Below are 25,916 nucleotides of genomic sequence, written 5' to 3'. Positions count from 1 at the left end.
AGTGACCAGATGCAGATGGATGGAACTAAAGGGCTAGGGGCAGGCCAAAAATGACCATTGATGAGTTAGTAAGAAGAGACATGCAAAAGTTAAGTCTTCACCCAAGTATGGTATCGAACAGAGCTACTTGGAGGGATATGATCCGGGTTGCCAATTCATGAGTGGGATGTCCAAAAGTTTTTTTTTTTTTTTTTTTTTTTAACCTTTGGATCCATGTAGCCGACCCCATTCAGTTGGGATAAGGCTAAGTTGTGTTGTTGTTGTGGTTGTTTGGAATGAAGTTTTTAAATGTTAAACAATGTTGCACGATCTATGACTTGATAGAGTCCGATCTCATATTCTGTTTTCAAATTATTTTTAAAATTTCTGCAAAAAAATGAAAGCCAATAGAGTTAATAATCAATGTTTAGAACTCATTTCTACATATGTTGGACACCGCAGCCATAGTTGTTATGGCGTCGCCAAGGCGGCGATTTGGCGTCCTGGCGGAAAAAGTTCATGGCAGTGCTACGATTTACGTTACTCACAAATGGCGATCGCCATTGGCTGATAGGCGTCGCCATGGACGCCAGGTCATGCCTGATTCACTAGGCGGTCGATTTTTTGTTAAATGCAGGGTAATTTTGATAGGGCTATATTGATTTTTGATTATTTGATGTTGTTTAATGTTGGTTTTATATGCTACAGGGTATATATTGTAAACTTGTAGCATGCTAAATAACTTTAGAAAATAAGGAAAATAAAAAAGTAGCATACTAAATAGCTTTAGAAAATAGAAAAAATAAAAAATGACACATGGGAGATTTGACCACCATGGTAACGCCATAACGGATGATTCATCGCCAAATCGATTAGCCACCCCTCCACCGCCTTTGATCGATTTGACGCCGTGACAACTATGACCGCAGCCGATCGAAGGTCACACAAAGTTGGTTTTTTTTTTTTGGTGGTTAGGAAATAATTATTTTAATTTCCGAAATTTTATAATTTTTTTACAGAAATTACATAAAATTTTGAAAATATAGGGGGAAATCTGTTGTGGTTTAAAAATTATTTAAAATTGATGAAAGCATTGTTACTATACTTCGACATGAAAATGATGATTCTTATATCATTCCATTATAATATTTTATTAATTATGGTATTATTATTTCTAAGAAAATTATAGATTTTATTCTTAATTAAAAAAAAAAATACAAGAGTTGGAATAAGGTTGAGTTTGTTGTTGTTGTTGTTGTTATTGTTGTAATAAAAAATCCAAGAGTAGGGGGAAAAATAGGGAATAGCTATATGATTGCAGTTGGATTTTGAAATGATTTGAATATCTAACAATGCATGTATTTTTTTATGTAACAGCGTAAAAAGGTTTAAAATTGCTGCACAATGGCTGAGGATAGGTGGAGATATAGCATGTATGCATAGAGAGCTAATTGGAAATGACAAGAAAAAAGTCAAGATGTAGGTTGTAGGAAAGTGTCAACTTCTGGAGGGGCCACTAGATTGAAGTCACATTTGGTTGGTGGGTACAGTGATGTGGCCGAATGTAGCCAAGCTTCTTATGAGGTGCAGCAGCCCATGCCTAAACACTTGAAGGGAGGAAGACTAGAAGGCAGAAAAGCAACCCTGCTGATTTTGAGAAAGTACCAGCAAGCTAGGGCAGAGAGCCTGCTGAGAAAATACCAACTCTCTGATGACCAATAGTGTTTACAACCCTGCTAGTTCCGAGACATAGGCAGGGTGGAGACAGTACCATCAAGCTAGGGCAGAGAGCCGACTCTCACATGAGATGGAAACATTATGGATGTAGAGATGGGGAAAGGATTAGGTGTCTGATGCAGATAAGTCACTTAATGAACTTATTTTATTGCAAATAAGCCTTGGGTTGGGTTATGTATGTGTTGGGCATTTAATCCTATAGGTTTCCTTTGTAATGGGCCACTTTAATGAGCCCAAAATATGAGTCGAACATAAGAAAACGGGATTTAATTCATTAGTTTAGTTAGAGTCCGATTTTGAGTCTATTTCCTTTGATATTTCAGTTTCCTAGTAAATTTAGGTTTCCCAATTAGTTAAGGATTAGGTTAGGCCCTTCCTTTTTAGTGTTTGAGTCAATTGTAAGTCTTCTATATAAGCTTATAAGGGGCTCCAATATTGAAAACGAATTTATTAATGAAAAAAAAAACGGCTTATGTTGTTGCGTTGTGGGATGGAGAGTTGGGTGAGATGCCTAAACCTGAGGGTGAGATGCCCACTCACTAGGAAACTCAAATATCAAAGGAAATAGACTCAACCCTCCATCGAATTCTCTTTCTTTTCTTATTTTCTTTTTATTTGTTTGCTGTGAGAAAGTGTTTGAGAGCTAGAACCAAGCCGATTGAAGGAAATCTTCTCTATTCAACCAGAATTTCAGATCCTGCCTGGGATTAGGATCACTTATGATTCTAATTCTACATTATTTGGTATCAGAGCCTAGCCAAACCAAAGATGGAGCCACGTGAATTTCATGAGAAACTTTCTTCATACATCTTCCTTGAATGGGTAAAAGAATTGTACATCTACTTTGATTCCTACAACTTAATAGAGGCACGACATCAATATGCTTGTTCCCAAATGAGTGATTGTGTTCGAATACAATGGAGAGTGTGAAAGGCAACTTCAAGCTCAAAGGTGTAAACCTAAAACTTGGGACGAGATGGAGTATGAGTTGGCAGGCATGTACCTATCTAAACGTGAACGAAGTATGTACTTCCCTCCACCAAAGTTCCCTCCAACTACACCCCAAAAGCCACTCATAGATGACAAGAGCATGAAGGAATTGTTTGACCACGTGATCATTATGTTGCAACAAATTGCAAAGGAGCAACAAGAGGACACCTCCAACTAATGAACTAGAGTCAAAAGTTGAGATTACTGTTGAAGAAATTTCAGCAATTCCTATTATCCAAGAAAAGCTAGTCATTGATATTCCCATCAACGAGACTCATGTGGAAGAATTCAAAAGCAACAAAGTTGCCACAAAGGACAATGAGACTGAGACTGAGGAACTTGACATTACAACAACTGTGATGACTATGAACAGACAAGAGGAAGATTCTAAGGAGCTTGAGATTGAAACTGTGGAGGTCAAGAACACAATGATTGAAGGCGTTCATGTGGATGATCCCACGGATACATTTGAGGTTGTTGAAACTGAGCATGTGGAATTCATCATTCCGCTGAAATATCTGAAGATCGAGCTCCTCACTTTCTAGACTACATCCTTATTATCAAAGGGCTACCTAATTTTTTCTACGGCTTAAAGAGGGACATGCACTATGCTATAATCACCCCCACTCTACAAAATTCGAGGACGAATTTTTTCTAAGAGAGGACGAATTGACGCAGATAAGTCACTTAATGGGCTTATTTTATTGCAAATTAGCCTTGGGTTAGGTTATGTATGTGTTAGGCCTTTGATCCCATAGGTTTCTTCTGTAATGGACCACTTTAATAGGCCTAAAATATGGGTAGAAAGTAAGAAAACGGGATTTAATTCATTAATTTAGTTAGTCATGATTTTAGTCTATTTCCTTTGTTATTTTAGTTTCTTAGTCAATTTAGGTTTCCCAATTAGTTAAGGATTAGGTTAGGCCTTTCATTTCTAGTGTTTAAGTCAGTTTTGAGTCTTCTATATAAGTTTATAAGAGGCTACAATACTGAAAACGAATTTAATTAGTTGAAAAAAAAAAAAAGATGGCTTATGCTATTGTGTTGTGGGATGGAGTTGGTTGAGATGCCTAAACCTGAGGGTGAGATACCTATTCACTAGTTCTTCCCCCTTCTCAACCCTCCATCGAATTCTCTGTCTTTTCTTATTTTCCTTTTATTTGTTTGCTATGATAAAGTGTTTGAGAGCTAGAACCAAGCCTATTGGAGGACATTTTTTCTATTCAGCCAGAATTTCAGATCCTGCCTGGGATTAGGATCACTTGTGATTCTAGTTCTACATTAGTGTCTCAAGCTTTAATGCAATTGGATTAGATGCACAGCCCACAAGGGAGAGGAGGAAGGTGATGCAGCTCGACGATGGAATTAGTTGTTATCTTTTGACTTGATTTTTATTTACTTCCTTTATTGGTTAGAGATTAGATTAACAGTCTTTTATTTAGATTTGATTTTTATTTTAGTAGCTAACTAGGTTTAGTTTCCATTTTTAATTAGCTTCCAAAATTATGTCATTATTTTTTTCTTTAAATAGCTCTGTCATGGAGAAGAACTCAGTTTTAGATTTTTGGAAATCGAATGTATATTTGGCTTAACAGTGGTTGCCGTGACCTCCATCTCCTTCTTCTGTTCTTTTCTTGTCTTCTTCTTCTTTCCTCTTTAATTTTCCCTCTCCTGTTATTAATTTCTCTCGCTGGCTGAATCCCTATTCTGGGCTATAGTTGCTGGTTTGAAGAAAGCTGGCTGTTAGGATTCTGGTCCCGCGATGACATCTGGTTGTGAGAAGAGTTGTTGAACCAAGAAATTCCATTGATCTGATCTGGGCTTTATAGGGTTGGTTTATCACTCTAGGGCGACCCAAATACATAAGTCTCGACCTCCAAAAATCCTCGTTTCAGGTGCGATTTCTTACCTGGAATCAGATCTGGTTCTTACTTGCCGCCTGGAGAAATGCAAAACTTGTTTTACCTCATTGAAGTTTTCTGTTTGAGGTATCTACCCGCCGGAATCAAGAGGCCACAGGGTTGTTAGCCTTCCTTTGGAAGATCAGCCCAAACCGAGACTTGCTAAAGGAGCTCTATCAATCTAAAACCTCTCCTTACCGCTGGGTTTTCTTGCTCCCTAACGTGACCTAAGGTAGAAGATGACCTTCTCCTTTTTTTCTTAAGTTCCCTAATTAATTATATTTACAACAAACCCCTTCTTTTCTTAAACTTGTGTTCTAATATTTCCTTTATCTTTGGTAATTTCAGAATACTCCTTCTCTTCCAATTGTTATTTCAGTTTAACCCCACTACTTTCTTTATTTCCAGAATTGGTCCTTCTCTTTAGATTTAATTCCTGTTAAGTCCCTATTCACTTATTTCACTCTAAAATGGATTTAAATTGTACCACAAATTACAATATTGCCCCTGGTCTTATCAAAAGTGAATTATTTGGTTATTTAGTGAGCCCTAAGCGATCCGATTTCATTCCTTGGAATACGGTTCCGCATCAGAAGGAGAAGCAAGGGGATTTTCCTTTCAATAGATAGACCCCAGAGTGTGAGCGCAACTGCACCCCCACCCCCAGATGATGATCCCATCAAGGTTTTTCAGCTTGATCCTCTCATATACAGGCAGCAAGACACTAGACAAAGAACTATAAAACAAGTTTGGGTGGTTGGAGAGCAAAACTTGGTGATGCAATGTCCAAGCTCTTATTCTATAATAGCATCCCAACTAATGTTGCTCAGGTGACATACTACAAGGCTATGATTAACACTACACTAAGGGTTGGCCCAAGAGTGAAGGGGCCCACTCTATGGGAATTAATTAATGTATATTTGCCCCAACAAGAGGAGCTACAAGTGTTGATTAACGGATTAAGGCCGACATGGGGGGGAACAATGGAGTTAGTGTGATGTGTGATGGTTGGACTGGACTCACTAAACAATCCATCAACTTCATGGTGTATTGTGATGGTAAGACTATCTTCCTAAAGTTAGTGGATGCATCCAAAGCAATGAAGGATGCAATGTATATAAATATAAATATATATATATATAAGTTGTTGAAAGAAGTAGTGGTGTAGGTAGGGCCAAAAAATGTTGTCCAAGTAGTGATGGATAACGAGAGTAACTTCAAAAAAAGCAAAGGAGAGTATAATGACTATGAAAAGCAAGAGGATCCATCTATTTTGGACTCCATCTGAAGCTCATTGCATTTATCTCATGCTTAAAGTGATGCAAGAGCAATTCTTTGGACCAGGCTAAACTTGTTCGAGTGCTCCGACCAGGAACCGGAGCCAAGATGGGTATTTGTTCAATAGAAAATTTAGGATTTATTTTATTTGGGAAAAAATATACAAATTTTTATTTTGGGTTAGCTATTAGACAAGGAAATTTCCAATTTAGCTATAAAGTAGTTTCTATTTTGTTAGTCTAACTTTAGGAAGTAATTAGGAGTCTTCGATTTTTGGGTTATAAATAGAGGTGTAACCGATTGAGAAGATAGATTGAAGATTGAGTAGAAATTGAGTTTCAGTTTGGTGCTTGTGTAGCACCATGTGCAAATTGCGATCTTCTCCCCCCCGCCCCAACCCCAATATCCTTCTTCTATTTATCCCTTTCTCTTCTTCTTCTTCTTCCCTTTTTCTTGCTTGTGGTTCTGTCTGTGGCATGGGTTACAAAACAGTAAAATGGAATTAAGCTCCCTTGATTCCTGATTTCTTCAGCTCGAGGATTGGATAATGGTTTCCCTCCTCTAGGTGACCTAAACCTCTAGGCTCTAGCATATCTTCCCGTAAAACCCTTCCTGTCCTGAAATCCCAAACAAAACCCAATTCAGGTATGAAGTTTACCACCAGAATTGATTTCAGAAGATCACTATTGATCTTGTGGTTGATTATTTGATTTACTATTGGGTGTTCATAAGAGGCCTAGGGGTTGGCTAATCAATCTTCAAGTTTCAATCTGATAGGTGTCCACAGGAGAGAGCAGCTCTATCAAAACAATTATGTACCTCCTGGTGTCCACAGGAGAGAGTTCTCTCTATCAAAACAATTATGTACCACCTCCTTTGTTCTTCTGTAAGAAAGAAGACATTCCCTCCTCTTAGTTTTCTTCTTCTATCTTTAGTTTCCGTTATTACCCCTCCTCTTCCCTCTTAGTTCTATTTAGTCTTCTAGCCATAATTAGTTTTGTCTCATCTTCTTGTCCTTACATAAGGTAGGAAATACCACCCCTCTTCCCACAATAGTCTACCTCTTTCCTTTATTCCCTCACTTTCCATAATTACCCCTCCCATCTTCCTTTATCCTTGTTTGCCCATATTTTACAAACCCTTCCAAGTCTGCTCTCATTCAATAAATCTAATTCATCTTAGTCCATTACTCAGCCTAAGGAAAGAATTACAAGGACAAGATGCAGATAAGATCAGACATTATGAATAAGCAAAATGAGGAAAATTTGTATTCCCTCGGTTTCACAAAAGTATGATTTTGACAAGCACAATAAAAAATTGCAAAACAAACCTCTGCAAGACGATCTTCACATATACGCAATAAAGCAATAGCCTTCAAACTTATCCTATGAGAGCTTTTGTTATTTGCAAATCCTATAAGGCAGTTGACACAATCCATGAAGCAGTCTCCAACGACCTGATCAAAATGTTCCAAGATAACTAGAAAAATGTTGATGTTAGAAACACCTTGGTTTTTTCCCCCTCACATGAAGAAAGACTAGAAAAGTAATCAATCTAGAACAACATATAATAATAGTTAACTACAAGAATCAAAAGAACCTACCCTGTTCAACATTTTCAAATGCACTTTCAACAATTGATTCCAATTCATCATCAGCAGCAGCAGTGAAGATCATAAACACACTTTTCCAACCAGATTTAATGCTTCCAACCTTCGATCTTATCATCTGCATTGAGCATTGATAATAGTCAAGTACAAATTCTAACATACAATTGCACTGGTGGGGGGATTTTGTCATTGCCAAAACTAAATCAATGATTGAGATCAAGTTCTTGCATACTTGAACAATGCAGTCAACAATTAAACCCCGTATTGATTCACTTCGACTGTTCCGCATAAGAACAACAAATGGCTTCAAAATATCATTCTGGAACGTGAAGTTGGCAAGCTCAGCACGCTCCAAATATTTAATACCAAGCTGCCTTAGCGAGTCAATGGCATACATGGCAATTTTCTCATCATGGTGGCTCCCCGCTGAAATAAAATGATTAGCCAGAACAGACCATATTCGAGCCCAGACCTGAGAAAAAAGAGATGCAACAAAACCTAATCAACAAATTCAATGCAACAGTACAGGAATTCAACATATAATGACATTTGTCCTCGAACATCAGCTGGTGATGTTTCATGCTCATTGGAAATCATGGTATTGGTGGAAATCTTCGTCTAAGCTCTTGCATTCGACGTCTGTTTCTATTCGGCAGTCAATGAGGGAAGCTAATAGTGTCACTGATATATGTTCTAATTTTGCTGTTAATAGTCACTCAAATTCATGTCTCACAGAGTACAGAGTCAATCAAGATTGCGATCAAGGATGATAATTCTCGAATTCCATGTATTAGAACAAAATAGATTGTTTTGTGTCTGGTTATGAAGCCATCATTCCTTTGGTTTTGTATCTAGGTTGGGTTTTGGCTTTTATTTTCTAATATTGTTTAGTAAAATCTTCATATGCTGGGTTCAGGGTAAGGCGGGTTATGCCCACCCCCTTCATTGTAGTTTCTTCATCTTTCTATCAATAAAATTTTAGGGTCCGGCGAAGGGTACCCAGATAAGTTCCTGGTTTAAAAGAAAAATGGATAAATTTCAGTTGACAGTGGATTTGCCAACTTACCATCCGTATCCGAGCCATATTATAATAACTGATCTCAACAAGCTTTTGCAAGCTAAAAATGCGAGCAGGCGTTTGTTTCAGTTCTTCAGCAGACACACCACAAAGAGCTGTGAAAAACTCCACAATTGAATCACTGGGAAGTTTCACACTGCTCACGAATATTTGTTCGGCTGGTTTCCCAGCCAACTCACGGAGTGATTGAAGAACAGAATCCCTGGAAATCTGATTTGAACCATACATGACAGTCGCAGCAATTGATGGAGTTGAAGTAATAAATTCTAGCCGAGAAACACATTCCAAGACAGCATTCCAGGTGTCTTGAAGGGAGTCTGTCTCTGAGTCACACAGAGCTAATAGAGTCCGCAGTGCCTCCACATTCTTACTACGCATTTCCTTTGGAGCGTGCAGAAAAGTAAATCTGGACATAATTCAAAACCATGGTGTTCAAGATAATGATTTTAAACATCAAACTTCCATAAATACAATGACTCTTGACCAATATCTAAAGAACATAATTGGAACAATAGCAGGTAAAGAACTAAATTGAAGTCTTACCTAACTAGAGATGTCAGAAAAGCATAGCGCATCGTATCCATTCCCAGGACACGAGCAATGTGTATGCCAGCTCTGAATCCCTCCATACAGAGAATGACCCTCGGTTTGTTGTCTGCTTCCTCCATAGTAACGGAAAATGTAGCAAGCAATGGCCACCCCACAGATTCAACCATTGGTCTCACAAGTTCAATATTCTGTGCTGTATAGAAAACTCCCCTCTTTACACCTTGATTTCTGATTAAAGCTTGTGTTTGCTTGATAATATCTTCACTTTCTGATTTTGTATCTGTAGCTGACTTTCTTCTGGGGAGGGCCAAATTAAGCACACTCACAAGTCGACCTCTTTCTTCTGTTTCTGGCCTTTGCCTGCTGTTTTTACTGGCAAAAGTCACATCATTTTTCATTTTTATCTCCTCCTTAACGATAGAATCATAGATCTCCTCAAGAAGCCCAATCGGGGCACACTCTTCCGCATCACTCACAGTGTTCACGCGTATGAAGTCAGACTTTGACATTTTAGGCCACACCATCGGATTGTGGGCATCCGTATTCAACATTATAACAGCATATGCAAGAACATATGCAGTATCTGCATTCTTGAAGAGTCCTGGATTATCAGCACAATATCTGCAAGTAGTCCAACAGATACAAGGGTAACCAGTTGTCTTAGAGCTTAGTGTCATATACGTGGAAATTAATGGCAACTTATTGAATATCAAGATGTGTGGTACACATGCAGGGATGAGAACAAACTACAAATTCTACCATGGATATTCTTTGTGTATCATTATCACAACCACCAGAAAGAATGTCTGAGTACTACAATGATTAGTATACACGGGTAGTTAGACCGTAAAATTAACCACAGGAGCCAATCAAGTAATGATTTCCAAACCCCATAAAGGATGCTTATTTTCCTAATAATGTTACAAAATGTAAATTATGGTATATAATGCATTATTCATAGATTCTCGTTATAAGAGCTTGCTGAATTGCAGCTCCAAAATACTCCAAGGTTAAAAATGAAAAAAAGATACCACATTGTAAGAATAACCAAATTTGCAGCCTAGGGATTAATAATGATATATAATGCCAGAGACTTGAAAGGAGTTGAATGTTGAAGCAGTGAAGAAACTGTTAGGAGTTTATGTAATAGGGGTACTTTGGGAACTTGTTTATTATCTTGTTGTCATATAATGTATTTTTCCCTTTTTACCTTTTACCACCCTTAGGAAGGTGATGTAATTCCTCTTATCATATAAGTGAAGCAATGTAGGTGCGGGTGAGGCAATTCTCACACACACAACCATAGTTGTCAAGGCATCGCCTGATGCAAATTAATTACCAAAATAGGCTTGTTTTATTAGGAATAAGCCTAGGGTTGGGTTCCATACATGTTGGGCCTTTGATCCCATGTATTTTGAGTGTAATAGACCACTTTTATAGGTCTAAAAGGGGGTCTCTAAGATTGAGTACGGGATTACTAGTTAGTTTCCTTTTTCCATTAGTTTCCTTTTTAGTTGGGTTTAATTTGAGTTATATTTGTTCCTTAGAAGTCAAATTGTTAATTGAGTCAAGTCATTAGTAGTTAGTTTCATTTTTCAACTAGTTTCTAATTTCAGTTAGTTTCTAATGTCAGTTTTTAGTAACTATCGCATTAGGAGAATATTTGGTTTCCTTTTTTAGGAACCTTCTATTTTGTAATTCCTTCCCCCATTAACATTGTAAATAAAGAAGAGGAGGCTCCTAAAAGCCTAGAATGATTTTGATAAAAAAATAATGGTTGTTGCTATTGTCTTCTTCATGAAGAGTTGTCTTGTGTTTGATCAAGGCTGAAGGAATTGGTGTTTGATCCAATTGACTCTTTGCGGCATGAAGTCCAAGAGGTCTCTTCAACTATTATTTCTTTCTTTTCAAAATTAATTGCAAGGTTCTTCAAATCAGGTAAGAAATCTGAAACTGTGATTGAATTCTGGTTCTGGAAATCTCTAGATTTCTTCCTACTGCCCCTACTCTGTTCTGGAAGATCCAACCAGCCGATAGCCCTCCCCTTTTGATCGATTGTTGGGTTTATTAAGAGGGAGGCTCGACCTTAATTTGGAACCAATCAAACTAGGGGATTTTGAGTTATGAAGTTTCTCTCAATTCTGGCCAAATGCTAAGTCTGTCCAGATCTGAATTCTGTTTCTGTTTTGCCTTGCAGAAATCTGTTGTCTATTTAATATCCCAGTTCTGCTACTATTTAGTCCTACAACTGGTGATAACTGATTTCTGCAATTCTGAGTTCTGAGTTCACTGTGTTGCTGTTTTGTGGAATTGATTCTGGTTTTACCTAATCTGTGATGAAATTAGTTGCTGCCCTTGTTCCTGAATGGACTGATTCACCTAATAGTAATTTGAAATTATCATATGCTGTTTAATATTCTACTGTTGAGGTTTTCTTGAAGCTGTTGGTCGACTGTAAGGTTTTAGAACCTGCTGTCCAGATTTGTTAGTATACTGCTGTTGGGTTACTTGATGGATTTTGCTTGTTCTTTGGTTTATAATTTCCTATAGTATTGGGACTAGTTTGGTTTATCAAATCTAGTCCTACATTATCACCCAGGCGCCGCCTTGGCATCCAGGCGGTTTACCTGGGTCCTAGGCAACTGCCGACTTATTGCACTGCATGTCGCCTTATACTTTGGCACTTATTTATGCTAGATATCATTTAAGTAATTGTTATTCATTTATTTGAGAATTATTCATAAATAAGCAATTACCCCCTATTTGAATCCAATAAAAATAGTTTAAAAATCAAATTCCAAAAAGATAAAAAGTCAACCCCCCATTCCAAGAACAAAAACTAGATTTTTTGTTGTAAAAGTGATACTTTCAAATGTTATGGTTTTTCTCAATAATGAAATTTTATAAATCTTATCATGGTAAAACATTATTAAAAATCAAAAGTCTAGTAAAATAATCTTTTGTTTTGATGTCCATAAAATTATTTTCATTCAAGCGGTTGTAACAACATTCGAGCACTTTAAAGCTATGTTTAGTTACCAAGAAAATAAAATAGTACAAAAGACAAAATAATATAAAGAGGAATGATAACACAATGATTTTTAATGCATCTATCTCTCTCCTCAAATTCAAAATTTTTTGAATTTTTTCTTTTCTTTTCTTTTCTTCTTTTGGCTTCCAAACATAGCCTAAAATAAGTTTGACCAGAACATAACTTTGTCATTACAACTCAAATTTAAGTAATCTTTGACTTGTTGAAAAGCTGGTTTTATGCTATACTTAATGCAAAACGTCTCATGTAAAAATAAAATCAGTTGACTAGTAAAACTTATTATAGAACAAGAGCAATTCTATAAATGTTGATTTTTTTATGATTTGATGAGGTTTAATGTTGACTTTTGATGACTTAATGTGGCTTAATATTGATTTTTTATGATACAAGGTATATGTAGCATACTAAATAATGTTAAAAAATAGAGAACATGAAAAATAACACATTGTCGCCTTGTCCGCCTTAAGGCGGTCGCCTAAACGCTTGGGCAACCCACCAACGCCTTGGTTCGCCTTGTCGCCGTGCCAACTATGCACACAACCTTCCTCTTCCATCTTATGTCTTGCTCCCTTGTTCTTACACGACCTTTACATTTCAACTTGGTATCAAGCCCCCAATTTAGGTTTGATAGTCGTACTACAAATTCTCAACTCTCGTTTCCTCTCTTTAGAACCTTAGGTTACAAAATGGTTTCAAGGAGGAGTATACTAGATGAAAATTTTGAAAGAATCATGAGATGAAATTGAAAGATGCATAGTTTAAACTAGTAAAAAGTATGGCTTTGAATAGAGTTGATTGGCGAAATAAAATGCATGTAGCCAACCGCAATTAGTAAGATTTAGGATGAGTTGAGTTGAAATCTCAATAAAAGGAATTTATTCGCCAATAGTTTCCAGTCTATATAATATATATCCATGTCTATGCATATACTCTATTTACATAAAGTATCTGTGTGCATTTAATCATACCGCTCAGCAAACTTTTCCATGATTCGATCTATCTTTTGTGCTTCCCCTGGAAGCCGAAATCCTCTAAGGAATTCACGTATTGCAGTATCAAACTTCATTCCCAAAAAATTCATTGAGTCAACATAAGCATGCATGACAGCAAGAGGAAACTCTTCATGGTGGCCTAAATAGTCACCTAACATAGCCTACAAAATCAGAAGAATATTAGCTCTCTTCAAAAGATAAACGAAAGACAAACTTGTTATTAGACACGTACCTTATCCAAATTCGGAGTATTCTTAAGAAATTGGGCAACTGAAGCAGGTGTATGCTCCACTAATGTATTTGATATCAAGTACTCTATTCCCTTTCCTGGTTGTCTGTTGAACTGTAAAAGATATAAATTCATATTTAACTCTTCCAATATTTCCTAAAAACTTTGAGTTAAAGTTAATATAAAAGAAAAAAAACACACACACACACACACAGAGAACAAACGTGATGTCAATATACTTTAGCATCATTAAGGGGATAAAGAATAATAGAATCCATATCAAATTACAAACAACAGAGAAAAAGAAGAAAATGAACAAAGTTATTTTACTTATTTAACATATTTCTAACTTGTAGAGTTGGGAAGTCAGAAACTAAGCAATAACCTCAGAGATAGCAGCTTCAATGGTTGACTTATGCGCCTTAGCCTTCTCAAAGTTGTTAGGAATATCATCACTGCTCTTAGGCTCAACAGATTCTCTAATTAACACCTCTTCTTCAAGCAATTGACTGCTTTTATTCTGCTTTTCAGATTGCCTATGGGTTCGTTCCCAATCAACAAGCGACTTTAGGACACCAACAAGGCACTGCAAAAGTAATAGATTTAATTGGTAAAGTAAATGGCAAGCCTAAATAAGTTGCATATCAACCATATCTTTCTATTACTTTATTGCAGACATGAAGTTAAATTACCTGAAGAGATGAACCTTTGATTGATGCTGTTTGGGATAAAGCAGCTGAGTTTGGATCAGCATTTAGATTCCCTTGAGCTATTCTTGATAAAGCCGTAACCTTCATAATAGGTGGGCGAAAATGTACATGCATTAGCAGCATACTTAAAAGCTTCACACAGAAAATTCAGCACAGTTTTACTAATCTACTGAAAAATCCATTAGACCATACCATGCGTTCAAACAAGTTTGGTGCCTCAAGATCACAATCATAGTTAACATATATGTCAACAAGCATTTGAGGATCCTTGCAAATTTTCTCAAGCATCCTGCAATCAAGAAGTAGATCGAAGGAAACATGGGAAGGCATATTTAGGAAAAACATATTGATTCAACAAAGTTTGAATTGGTTAGTTGATTTAAATGTGTGCCCACACAATACCCTTCTCTCCAGAACTAATGTTCCAGCAGAATGAGAAAGCCCCTCCATAGTCATAGGGACACGGGTTGACAGAATATTATAGAGATATTCTTCACTCTTCAATCAATAAATAAGCTAGTTATTAGAAAAAGAAAAAAAAATAAACAAAGGATATGTGAGGGAGAAACTGGTCGGATGGAGGTTTTGAATATGATTCCAGATGTCAATTCCAGTAATCATTAACTCTTATTTTCTGTCTTGCAAGCAGATTTTACAGCAGTTATGTTTTCTCACCTCAAAAGAATGTGCTATTTTCTAGGTTTTTCAGCTTGGGAAAACCCTACTACTCGGTTACTCGCTTCGTCATGTGTAGGGCATATAAAATGTAAAATTAGGTTTCAACAGAATGTCTAAGCCAAAAAAAAAAGTGAGATCAATGTTTCCACTAGTGAAAAGATACCCTAAATAGAAGGCTGACAGAAAATGAAGGAAAATAGATGCTAGCTGCAGAAAAAGAAGAATTATAAGAGCACTAGGAGTCTAGGAGTGGCCAAAACCCTATGGTTCTGGATTATAAGAAATGGATGAAAATATGATAGGTTAGGGTTAATGGAATCTCACTTCCAATAAAGTTGATTGAGTTCTAATGTCTGGAAATTTCTGTGAAGAAGGGTTAGAAAAAAGAAAGGGAAACAGTTCAATAGCGAGGTTTTTATGCAGGGTGAATGGGTGAAGGCTATGGTTGATTGGAGCAGGTTATGAAAACAATGTAGAAGTGATTTGAGGCTGAAACAATCATAGAATAAGCCAATTATGACATGAAGGAAACTGCTGTAACAGTAAGTAGAAAATAGTAAGTTGAAGGTAGAAGAAGAAGAAGATAACTCAACAAAAAATCCACTTTAAAGGGGATTGGTGAATCCATACAGAATGCAGTGATAAAATTTGTGAAGATACATGGATCTGTAAAGTTTCTTCCCCACAAAATCCTATCTCACCAAGGTTTTCTAATTTATGGTTGTAAGTCACAATCTACTCAATAGAAGTCCAACTAAAAGGGGCAGTCTTACGCTTGGCTTGGTGGTAAGGCTTCCAGCTGTTGATAGCAAGGACCAGGGATCCCACCTCATGTGGTGGGGTTTGGGCTGAGAGGGATATTGTGTAGGTGCAATTATCCTTGTACCAAGAAAAAAGAAAATAGAAAACCTCTCCGTTAAGAACTAAAAATACTAAAAGACCTATTAACCACAAAAACCCCAAAAGCAATAAAACAAATCCCAATATCCTCAATATTCCAACGGAGAAAGAAATTGCCAAATTGCACCTCATCCTGAATAACTACATAGACGGTCCTGGATTTCAGAAGAAATATCTATTCAACACAAAGCTTGGCGGCTGCCATGATGAACATTAAGGAGGTATTTTATATTCCAAAATTTACAATTTACAGACAGCGAAATAAGTTCTGATCACTTTCTAGAATCTACCATCTCCTTCCACCTTTGACAAATAAATAAAAAGTGAAAAAAGTTCTGAGCTTATGTTTCCACTGGTAGATGAAATAAATAATGTGAAAATAAGAAGGGGCTATGTAACTGGTTTGGCCATCCAGTTGAAGGAAGCTTGGAGCAGAAGATTTGGAAACAAATTCAGAACTGACCAGTGCTCATCTCCTGGCTACAGATCTCTACAGCTGAACCACTAACCAGGTCCAGTTTGTAGATTTTTTGCTCAGAGGAAACAAACCAACCATGAGATCCTCGTGCACTGGGTAACGCCCCTTTTACCACATCCAAAGGGTACGAACTAACAACATAGAGTACCCACCATGCAAATCTGACAAGTCAGACATCTACTGATTCATTGAATGAGTAACTAGTTAGGGGAAAACACCAGTCTTGCATATAAATCAATTAGAAAAGAAAGTTGTACCGGAGAACACTTGCTCTTTGGTTGAGGGGACAATCCGAGCCATCCAAGGAACGAAGAACTATCAAGGGGAAGAAAACACCAATTTCACCCTGAAAAAGGATTGTTAAAACTGAAGCATCAACAGACAACACACAAAATATTTTTAAAGAAAATGAAAGAGATTATGGTAAACATACTTTTAGACTTTCCCTAAATCGCAGCAAAAGCACGGTAAAGATTCCAGTTGCATACTGCAGAAAAGGAAATCATAACCATGAAAAGAGAAATTCCTCAGAAGTAGATTAAGGCAAGAAATACAATTAGAAGCACACAAGTAACCTGAAATATGACAGGGGACTGAGAAACTGCTGCCCGCAACAGAGCATATGAAAGATATGCTTTGACTGAGTCAATAAAATGGAAGTTCTTGGTAAAAGAATTGCTAACCCCTTCCAATAAACCCTGCAATAAAATGGAATTAACCATGTATAGTGTATTTATAAGAAGTTAGCACAAGAACAAAACCAGCAAGAACAAAGCCCTTATAAGCCAAATGGCAGAAGTGCTTGAAATCTCAGGCCAATTGGTGGAAGCTCTACCACAAAATGTCTACGGTATTCTTTGATGGTATAATAATTCTATCAGTCAGAAAGACATACGATGTATTTCACCAAAAAAAAAAAAGAAAGACATAACAAAGTACATGCAATAGTCAATAGGCATATAGTCACTAAGACTGTAAATTTGACCCAAACCATGAATAACATTTACATTTCTCCTTGAACTGCAAGTATGCCAAACTATTACAGGAGAAATTCATGATTTATATCATATAGCTGGAATTAATTCTGATTAGGAATAATTCAGATCTTGTATGACGAGGCACCATAGTCTTTTGATTAAAAAGTAGGGAAAAGGTTATTGAAACCCGCTAAGAAGAGAAGATAATATCTCAAAGAATCAATTTGGTTTTATGCCAGGGCGATCTACGACAGATGTTATATACCTTCTAAAGAGGCTCATGGAGATATTTAGAGCATACAAAAAGAACCTTCACATGGTCTTTATAGGCCTTGAAAAATCCAATGACAAAGTCCCTAGAGAACTCATATGGCAGGTCCTAGAGAAGAGTAGGGACTAAAGTATCTATGTGAATATTATTGAGGACATATATTCGGACGTATTGACAAGTGTTAGAACTGCTGACGGCCAAAATAGTGATTTCCCAATTACTATTGGGTTGCATTAAGGATTCACTTTAAGCCCTTATTTCTTTGCGCTCATCACGGATGAATTAACTAGGCACATTCAAGACGAGGTCCATTGGTTTATGTTATTTGTTGATGATATTATTTTGATGGATGAGAGAATGGAAGGGATTAATGCAAAGTAGGAGTTATGGAGAACAAATTTGGAATCAATAGATTGTTAAGATAAGCAGAACAAAAACAGAATATATGAGGTGTAGCTTCAGTCAAACCAGGACAGTTGATGAAGCAGTGATCTGATTCAAATTGAAGGATCTAAAAGAGCTAGAGGCAGGCCTAAAATAACCATAGAAGAAGTGGTGAAGAAAGACATGCACAGGTTAGGACTTGTCCCAGGTATGACCTCGAATAGAGCTGACTATAGAGCTAGGATCCATGTAGATGACCCCATTTAGGTTGGAATTTTCTGAGTTGTTGTTGTGTCCCTCTCCTTTTACTTTCCTTTTACTTTTCTTTTTGGCTTTGTACGGATCCATGTAAGTTGTTTCCATTTCTTGTGTCCGATTATGCCACATGACTTGGGCTCTTTAGATGTAAAATATTGTAAAGTTCAAAGAACATATTGTTTGTTTTCAATATATGCTAACCTCTTCCATAAAACCCAAATATAACAAAGACAAGTGTTCATTCTTTAATCTCCTAAACGTTTTCTTTTAAAAAAACATGACTAATAAAATGACTGCGAACCAACACTAACCTCCAGAATGAAACCCAGATATAATTCTTTAATCTCCTAAGCATTTTCTTTTAAAAAAGAATACGAAAATGGAATGACAGAAATGGATCAAGGCTAAAGCTATCTCAGAATTAAAAGCACACGCACACAAGGATAAAAGAAAAGTAACAGTAACACATACAATAAAATAAGTAATACTGCGCCAATGACAAGTTCATGGCTGACCACTCTGCATTGATAGGTTATCTACCACATCACCAAATGATCCTGGCCTCCCTATTGAAATGAACTTCATTAGGGAGGTCAGATGCCCTCAGTGCAAACTGCAAACGCCCTAAAGATCCCCCTTCCTCGAAAAATATAAAAAGAGATGCATACATCAACATTTTTAACACCACGCATGCTCTTAAGTCTTAAACATCCAAAAATATTGAACAATAAAGCACATGCACAAAATATCAGAGTGATGGCTTAGAACCTGCAGAAGCTCATGAGATAACAATCTTGTCTTATTGGTAACCTCGTCATTATCTTCTTTCATACCCATCTGTGAAAGAGTTCATCCAAAAAACAGGAATATACAACATATTAAAGGAATCCTTGAGGCCCAGAAATTTTAAAGCAGGGAAACTTCAACGTATTAAGATCTTCGACCTTGCAAAGCGTGCGAAATACCAGCAAAGCATCACGTTGCCCTATACTCATGCTCTCAAGATCTATCCCCCTAAAAACCAAATAAAAAGAAGTCAAAGACCTAAGGATCCAAAGCATGCCAATGGTAACTTCATCCAAGAAACATCTGTAACATAAAATATATTGTCTCCACACCTTGCTATCTTTCTCCCATCTTCAAGATGCACAGCCTTGTCAAGAACAGCCTCTAAACCCTGATTAAAATATCCAAATTTTGTAACATAAGAAACCTTGCATTAACCAGTAGCAGCCACACAGAGCAATCTGGTAACTAACTAAAAGAAAGAAAAAAGAACGCACACATTCATATCTAGAAGGGATACGAAAATGCATGAACCTTGATATCAGCACCGCCTGCAAGACTCTGCAGCTCCTCAACCGATGCAACAGACGCATCTTTGTCCCGGTTCATAGAAAGTGCATCTCCAAGAGTGGTTACTTTATCATCTTCATCATTCTGCGAAGTCTCGCTATCTTTTGAGTTTGAACAAACTGCCGATGTGGTTGCTGAATGTGGAGCAGCACCAGATGATGAAGTATAACCCGAAATACACTGTGAATTACTTATATTCTAGAAGAAAATAAATGTGATTAAATAAGATCTCAATCTCTTTGCATATCAGTCAAATAAAACCAACAATTATATCAATGAAACACCTCTTTGCTCAGCAAGTAAAAGAAAATCTAGAAATGGAGGACAACGGTGCCAAACCTGGTCAGATTCCATTCGCCTGAATATGATGCTGATCATCTGAGTCAACATAGCCTTTGATGTTGCCTGATTTATTGGACTTTTGCTAAACATCCAATTACATATCAGAAGTTTGCATTCCAAGTCTGAATCAAATTATAAATGCGGTACAAAGAAACAGGTACCTATTAAGAGCAATGTTATAGCAAATTCTGATAACTCCCAACAAAGATTCCCCATGCACTGCATGTGAAGAAGTGAAAGTTTAGTTCTTCAGTTCAAAACTTCAAATGAGAAAACACACACACACACACACAAGCATGTGTTCATAGCATACATATGTACAAAAGCTGCTGAAAAATCAAAAATTTCAATTATAACTTTGCAACCTGATCTATTTATGACCAAAAAGGGGCAAATTTAAGCAGGTCACCAGAATTTTCCTCCAGACCTCATTTCAGCAATGTGTTCCAATCCAACTAGGAAATTCACAACAATTGAGAGGCAAGAGGACACAACGTAATAAATCAGGATCAGGTGCCATATTTTGGACACTAATTCTATCAGATGCCATATTTCAGACACTAATTCAATCACATGGCCGTTGCAACATTTCACTTGTAGTTTCATGGTCCAAAACAATTCAAAGGATCAGAGATTCTAATTTCTTAAGCACATTTCTCCATGTCATAAAACTGTTCAAAGATGAGTGGTTCTTAACCACATTTCTCCAATTTATATTAACAAGTGTCAAAGTCTATTTAGGCAAAAATTCGACTGTTGAGTAGCAGAGGATGGGGACAATCTCAGTGCAATTTGGGCCCCCAATAAACCTGCCACATGGCCAATTTTAAGCACCACATGTTTGTCAATACCATAGTTGTCCTGGCACCGCCACCTTGGCATCTAGGGGGTTTCCAAGGGCTGGGAGGTCGCCCACCTTTTCTAACTTAACAAGGCAGGAGCCTTGGGACACCTAGGTCCTTAAGAGGTCAATTGTTTCCCTTATGTTTTTGTTTTTTTCCCCTAAATAACTTTTTTCCTAACACTTTTATTCACTTGTGTACAAGTTTGTGTATAGGTGAGAAGCATGGGAACATTTAGAACCCAAAATTAATTAAATAATTAAGAGAGAAATTGAACTTCAGTAGTTCCCTACTTTTGTTCTCCTTCTCTAGTTTACTAACGTTCCCCCCCCCCCCAAATAAATAATGTTGCTTCTAACATAATGTCATTGTGCAACGCTGAAAATGATGTCGTTAGATACAATGGCAAATTAGTGGATAGATTCAATCAGTATCTTTGTTGCTGTAATGCTGTAAGAATAATTATATTATCGCCATACTAGATACAATGGATACATTTAAAAAATAAAAATACTAGGGCGCCTTGTCGCCTAAGTGCTTAGGCAACCCTCCAATGCCTAGGTGCCTTGACAACTATGGTCAACACCAGTCTGGCAACCATAGAATGAAGCAGCTGAGATGCATCATCAGATAGTTGTGTTCATCATCCCCTGCAGTTATGTTAGCTTACTCATCCTGTTGCTCATCGGCTACACCTCTCCTCTTGACTCCTTGTTCCTTATTTCCAGAATCAGTTGCCTTGGAGATCAGCTCTTGACTTATATCTATAGGCGGAAATGGTAAGAGCTGGTAAGCATGGTAACTGTATCGCAGGTAGGGATGGAATGACTCTGATTTGAATTCCATAGTAGAAATAAATGTAACTTTTATCGGACTTCAGTCAATTCCAACTGAGGTCATGAAAGTTTTTATTCCATTACCCATCAAAATCAAAATATGAATTCAGACAGATGTAAAATATGGATTCTGTGGCTGAAACATGCAGTTGTTATTACGCAGATACAGAATGAGGATTCAGAAAGACGTTTATGCCACAAGACTACAAGAGAGCATAAAGCTAATAGCCACTAAATTGAGCAATTATATAGAATATACAAGAACAAAAGAAAAGTTCATTATACTTGATAACCCAAAGATCCTGAAATTCATTATATTTGTAATCCAAAGATCCTGGAAACTGATTCAATAGATTAATTAATTCTCCTTATGTACTGTGGTGTTTCAAAATGAATATCTACAGAAAACAAGTAAAACAAACTCTACAAAGCCTGCTAAGCATAATGTTATACCCTTCTATTCAAGTTCAAATGGAGGACACATAATTATGTTCTCCAACTTCTTTTCCACCCGATATCCTATGGATAAGTAATGTGTACCATAAGGATGTCTATGGATTGTGTACATCTACTATCCAAGGTATTTCCTGATTGAAACTGAAAGGTAAAGTAATCTTCCTAACTCTACAAAAACAAAGCCAACCTTCCACCCCTGGGAACAGTGTATTCTCTGCATTGAAACTATGTAGAAGGCTAACAGCAAAGATTTAAGGTACTCCTGACCAGCATTTTAAGTATCACTAGGAAAAACTACCGTGATACTAATCAATACAAGTCAACACTATTCAATACTTATACTAAAAAAGCTGCAGAAACCAGAAACAGAGAACTGCAAATAGAGAAGATACTGATCCTCTCTAAAACCTCTCAATCCCAACTTTTAGCTTTGATTTGAGTTGGAGATTCCATTCCTACATCAAAAACAATTTTAACCCAGTATATTACAGAAAAACTAAGTGATTCATAGCATCAAACTTGAGTATTTGCATAAATCAAGCATTGATTTGTGATTTTTCCACAAGAACCAAAACAACATCCAAATGGGAAAACTTTAAATTTTCTTGCAAAAAAAAGAGTGATAAATGAGTTTTAAAAACTGCAGATGACTGACAGAGATGAGATCTATGGGCTATGGCCATGTATAGCATTGCAGTAATTTCCTTATTTTTTGCCTATTTTTGGGACATATAAATTTTAAAAAATTAAGTACACACCAATGAAAATGGGTCCACTGTTGTTTGAAAATTACATGCAATGTTACTAATGTATGAAATACAATCTGGACTTTGATTTCTGTACTGTTCCGACTTTTCCTATACTTGTATATTTTTCCTATATTATGGAAAATAAAAATTATGAACTTTTTGAAAAAATTCTGCATTTGGTTTGAAAATTACATGTGGACAATGAAACACATTATGGAAACATTGCTATACATTAAGTACAAATTGCTGCATTTTTCTCATTTTTCTGCATTTTCTTAATTTTTACTCTAATTTTGAGAATTTAAAAAAAAAAAAATTTATGGATACATCAATGCAAATGTGTCTAGTACTCTAATTTTGTTTGAAAATTACATGTGGACTTTCAAATACCTTATGATCAAATGCATCATTTATGGAAATGGTAAAAGTCTGGCATTCAAGAAGATGCTGCGACAAGAGACCGAAATTGGTTGGAACAATTGTCAGACAATAGGGGACAACAGGTTACACAGAAGATGCAACTTCTGTAGTTCTGTGATACTGCACATTTTGGAGGTGGGGTGACAAGGCAGAAACAACACATGGCAGGAGAGTATTCAAATGTGTTCAAGTATGCAAATTGCTCCATAAAATTGAGCAGGGAAAAAACATCCAAAGGCAACTGAAGAGAAAAGCAAGGGAAAGGAAGATGAGGAAAGGTTCACAAAATGTTTGATGGATGATTTTGGGGACTATGAAGGATCAGAAATGGAAGGGAGAGATGAGGATCCAGACTTGGCCCGTGCAATTTGAGCATCACGACATGAAGTGAGAATAATGTGAGATGGCAAGAATGAAAAAGGGAGAAATAGAGAAGCACTCAATCTTCTCCACCACAATTTCAGGGTCATAGCCAAACCCCTAGTGGCTCAACATCCCATCCACAGGCAGCGAAGAGCAAGGGTAAGGAGCCAGCCAGGATTACTAGAACAATGTACTGTTGATTTGTACCATTAAATAGTTTCACACTTTGGTAAATGTGAAATGCCTTCTGATTTTATGGTTCTTCATTAATAAAGCTCATTTCAACTATTTTGATTCAATGTTGTGTGTTCTATACCTAAACTATGCGTAGAATACGTTATAAAACGAAAGGAAAATCGTCTATACACTATAACCATACAAGAACACGTGATAAAAAGAAAGGAAAAATGGCTATACACTAAAAACACTAAAAACATACAGTTCTAAGCCAACCTACCACTTCAGGTGTTTGTTTTTTCAATCTAATTATTCAAAAATGTGTAATGATAGATCCACATAGCCGACCAAGGCTTTGTTGTTGTGTAATCATGCTTAAATAGACAATCCTTGAAGTTCCAAGGCAAAACCCCACTGTTTAGGCCCCGAAATGGACCAAATTCTGCCCCCATTTTGCTGATATTTCGGTTTCAGCCCTGGGCAAAATGGGTCTGAAATGTGAAATTTCAACCGTTGGTTTCTAGAACACAATCCAATAGGTAGACCAACATTTTAGTTCATCTAGGTGGGTCAATAGAGTGATAACAGTTAAAAGACCTCTCACTCCATTTCCATTTTGATACAGACAACCAAATAAATACAAATGGATGGACGGCAAACTGGTCTAGTTGAAATTCAAAAAAGGTTGAGCGAATGAGCGTTGGTACCAGTACAGGAGGTCTTTGGATGTATACAAGGAAACATCACACTGAGCTCCACACAAAAAAAGGATCTTACCATCAGATTCAGAGCCCACATAGCTTTTTACAGCCCCAGAATGCAGAACCATTTCAACATACATATCTAGTGCTGACATTGTATCATAGTTCAAAAACTCGCCGAAATTTCAGAAACTTTGGTGATTTCGACTGAGGCCAAGACGAAGACAAACCAAGGAATCGGCAAAATTTTGATAATTTCTGCCATGTCTCCGTTGCAGACAAAAAAGACATTGTTTCAGCGAAATTCCCCAAATTTCGGTGCATGTCAGTAATTTTGGTCTACCCAAAATGGCCTACCAAAACAAGTTTTTGAACTGTACATTTGTTGTTCATAGGTCAACATTATGATCCATATAGGACTGATTCTTGCGGGCATCAAATAAATTTTTCCCTTCAAATTTATAAGAAAATAGGAACAACACAGTGACACTGATGAATGTGTTTAGAGAAAAATGGCAAGTATGAACCTCCGGCAAACTAACAATGACTCAACTCATGTAAATAACAAATATATAAACCAAAGAAAAACAAAATAAAACACAGAGTTAACATACAACAGCCTATAACACTCATTCATCAGTTGGGTGTACCTCTGAATTTGGCCGATGCTACAGCAGTGAGAAGCACCTTTAATACTTGTAGAATGGTACTGCAAATTACAAATGCATTTTGCAACCAATTACAAGTGCGAATAAGCCAGACATATCAGATAAAAATGAATAACATTTAAGAAAATACCTGTCGGATGATGAATTATCAACACAACCACAAACCATGTTGAGAATGTCTGTAAATAGGGAAGCATTTTTACCGCCATCTAGACCAGGATCGCCTTCTAGATGATCATATGCAATGAGTTTCTGCAGTTTTTCGGAAAATTACTTTAGCAACTGACAGTAAAAGGTTTCATGTATTTATTTCCTAAGAGTCAAAGAAATTTTATGAATAAGAAAAATGAAATACAGGAAGTGTGTGTCACGTAGCTCATGCTCAACACAAGGATCTCATAAATGCAATGAATTCCCAAACATATGGCATTATTATTTAGTCAGGATCATGTAGTGTGCACAAAGAGGTTTCATGAATGTATTCCAAAAACTAGGAAAAAAAATCATAAATATTTATAAATATAAAAAATTAAATTCAGCCGACATATTTGACAGTCTAGGCTGGAACAGGACACATTTTTAACTTGATTCAATTGTGGAGCTGTTCCGGTCTCAATAGAAGGGAGAACTCGGTGAAATCGGAGTCCAACAGTGGATTGTTGGATAGTCGAGAAAATAAATAACAAATGCAACAATTTTGGGAAATTCCATTAAATTCAACACTGCCTCAATGGTCTCTTTCAGACCCTTCTTCTTTTTTCGTCTGCATATTGATTTTTGGAGCATCAAAGCTTTCCAACAAATACAAGATTATTTAAATCTCAGTTGTAGTGACAAAGTTATATTCTGGTCAAACTTTATTTGGAGTCCGTGAATGCTGTTAAAATCACCCTAGAATACTGCTAAAATCACCCTGAATGAAAACAAATTTATAGACATAAAAAAAAAAAAAAAAA

General features: G+C 36.7%; 1 protein-coding gene across 1 annotated transcript in view; it reads right to left on the bottom strand.

Annotated features, from left to right (window-relative positions):
- The window catches only part of LOC122080619 (brefeldin A-inhibited guanine nucleotide-exchange protein 5), a 58,614-nt gene that overhangs the window by 20,900 nt on the left and 11,798 nt on the right, over positions 1 to 25,916 (bottom strand). Inside the window, exons 5-25 of the mRNA XM_042647416.1 lie at positions 25,091 to 25,212; positions 24,943 to 25,001; positions 19,910 to 19,967; positions 19,746 to 19,830; positions 19,371 to 19,604; positions 19,169 to 19,227; positions 18,995 to 19,064; positions 18,819 to 18,887; positions 16,736 to 16,858; positions 16,594 to 16,647; positions 16,418 to 16,506; positions 14,297 to 14,393; positions 14,087 to 14,185; positions 13,780 to 13,980; positions 13,398 to 13,508; positions 13,142 to 13,326; positions 9,116 to 9,742; positions 8,561 to 8,978; positions 7,727 to 7,966; positions 7,489 to 7,612; positions 7,216 to 7,364 (exon numbers count right to left, since the gene is read on the bottom strand). Coding sequence (XP_042503350.1) covers positions 7,216 to 7,364; positions 7,489 to 7,612; positions 7,727 to 7,966; positions 8,561 to 8,978; positions 9,116 to 9,742; positions 13,142 to 13,326; positions 13,398 to 13,508; positions 13,780 to 13,980; positions 14,087 to 14,185; positions 14,297 to 14,393; positions 16,418 to 16,506; positions 16,594 to 16,647; positions 16,736 to 16,858; positions 18,819 to 18,887; positions 18,995 to 19,064; positions 19,169 to 19,227; positions 19,371 to 19,604; positions 19,746 to 19,830; positions 19,910 to 19,967; positions 24,943 to 25,001; positions 25,091 to 25,212 — 3,273 coding nt within the window. The remainder of the gene's footprint in view (positions 1 to 7,215; positions 7,365 to 7,488; positions 7,613 to 7,726; positions 7,967 to 8,560; positions 8,979 to 9,115; positions 9,743 to 13,141; positions 13,327 to 13,397; positions 13,509 to 13,779; positions 13,981 to 14,086; positions 14,186 to 14,296; positions 14,394 to 16,417; positions 16,507 to 16,593; positions 16,648 to 16,735; positions 16,859 to 18,818; positions 18,888 to 18,994; positions 19,065 to 19,168; positions 19,228 to 19,370; positions 19,605 to 19,745; positions 19,831 to 19,909; positions 19,968 to 24,942; positions 25,002 to 25,090; positions 25,213 to 25,916) is intronic.

Source organism: Macadamia integrifolia, chromosome 1 (assembly GCF_013358625.1).
Source record: "Macadamia integrifolia cultivar HAES 741 chromosome 1, SCU_Mint_v3, whole genome shotgun sequence".
In the NCBI taxonomy this organism is placed as follows: domain Eukaryota; kingdom Viridiplantae; phylum Streptophyta; class Magnoliopsida; order Proteales; family Proteaceae; genus Macadamia; species Macadamia integrifolia.
This window is presented reverse-complemented; position numbering and strand designations above follow the sequence as displayed.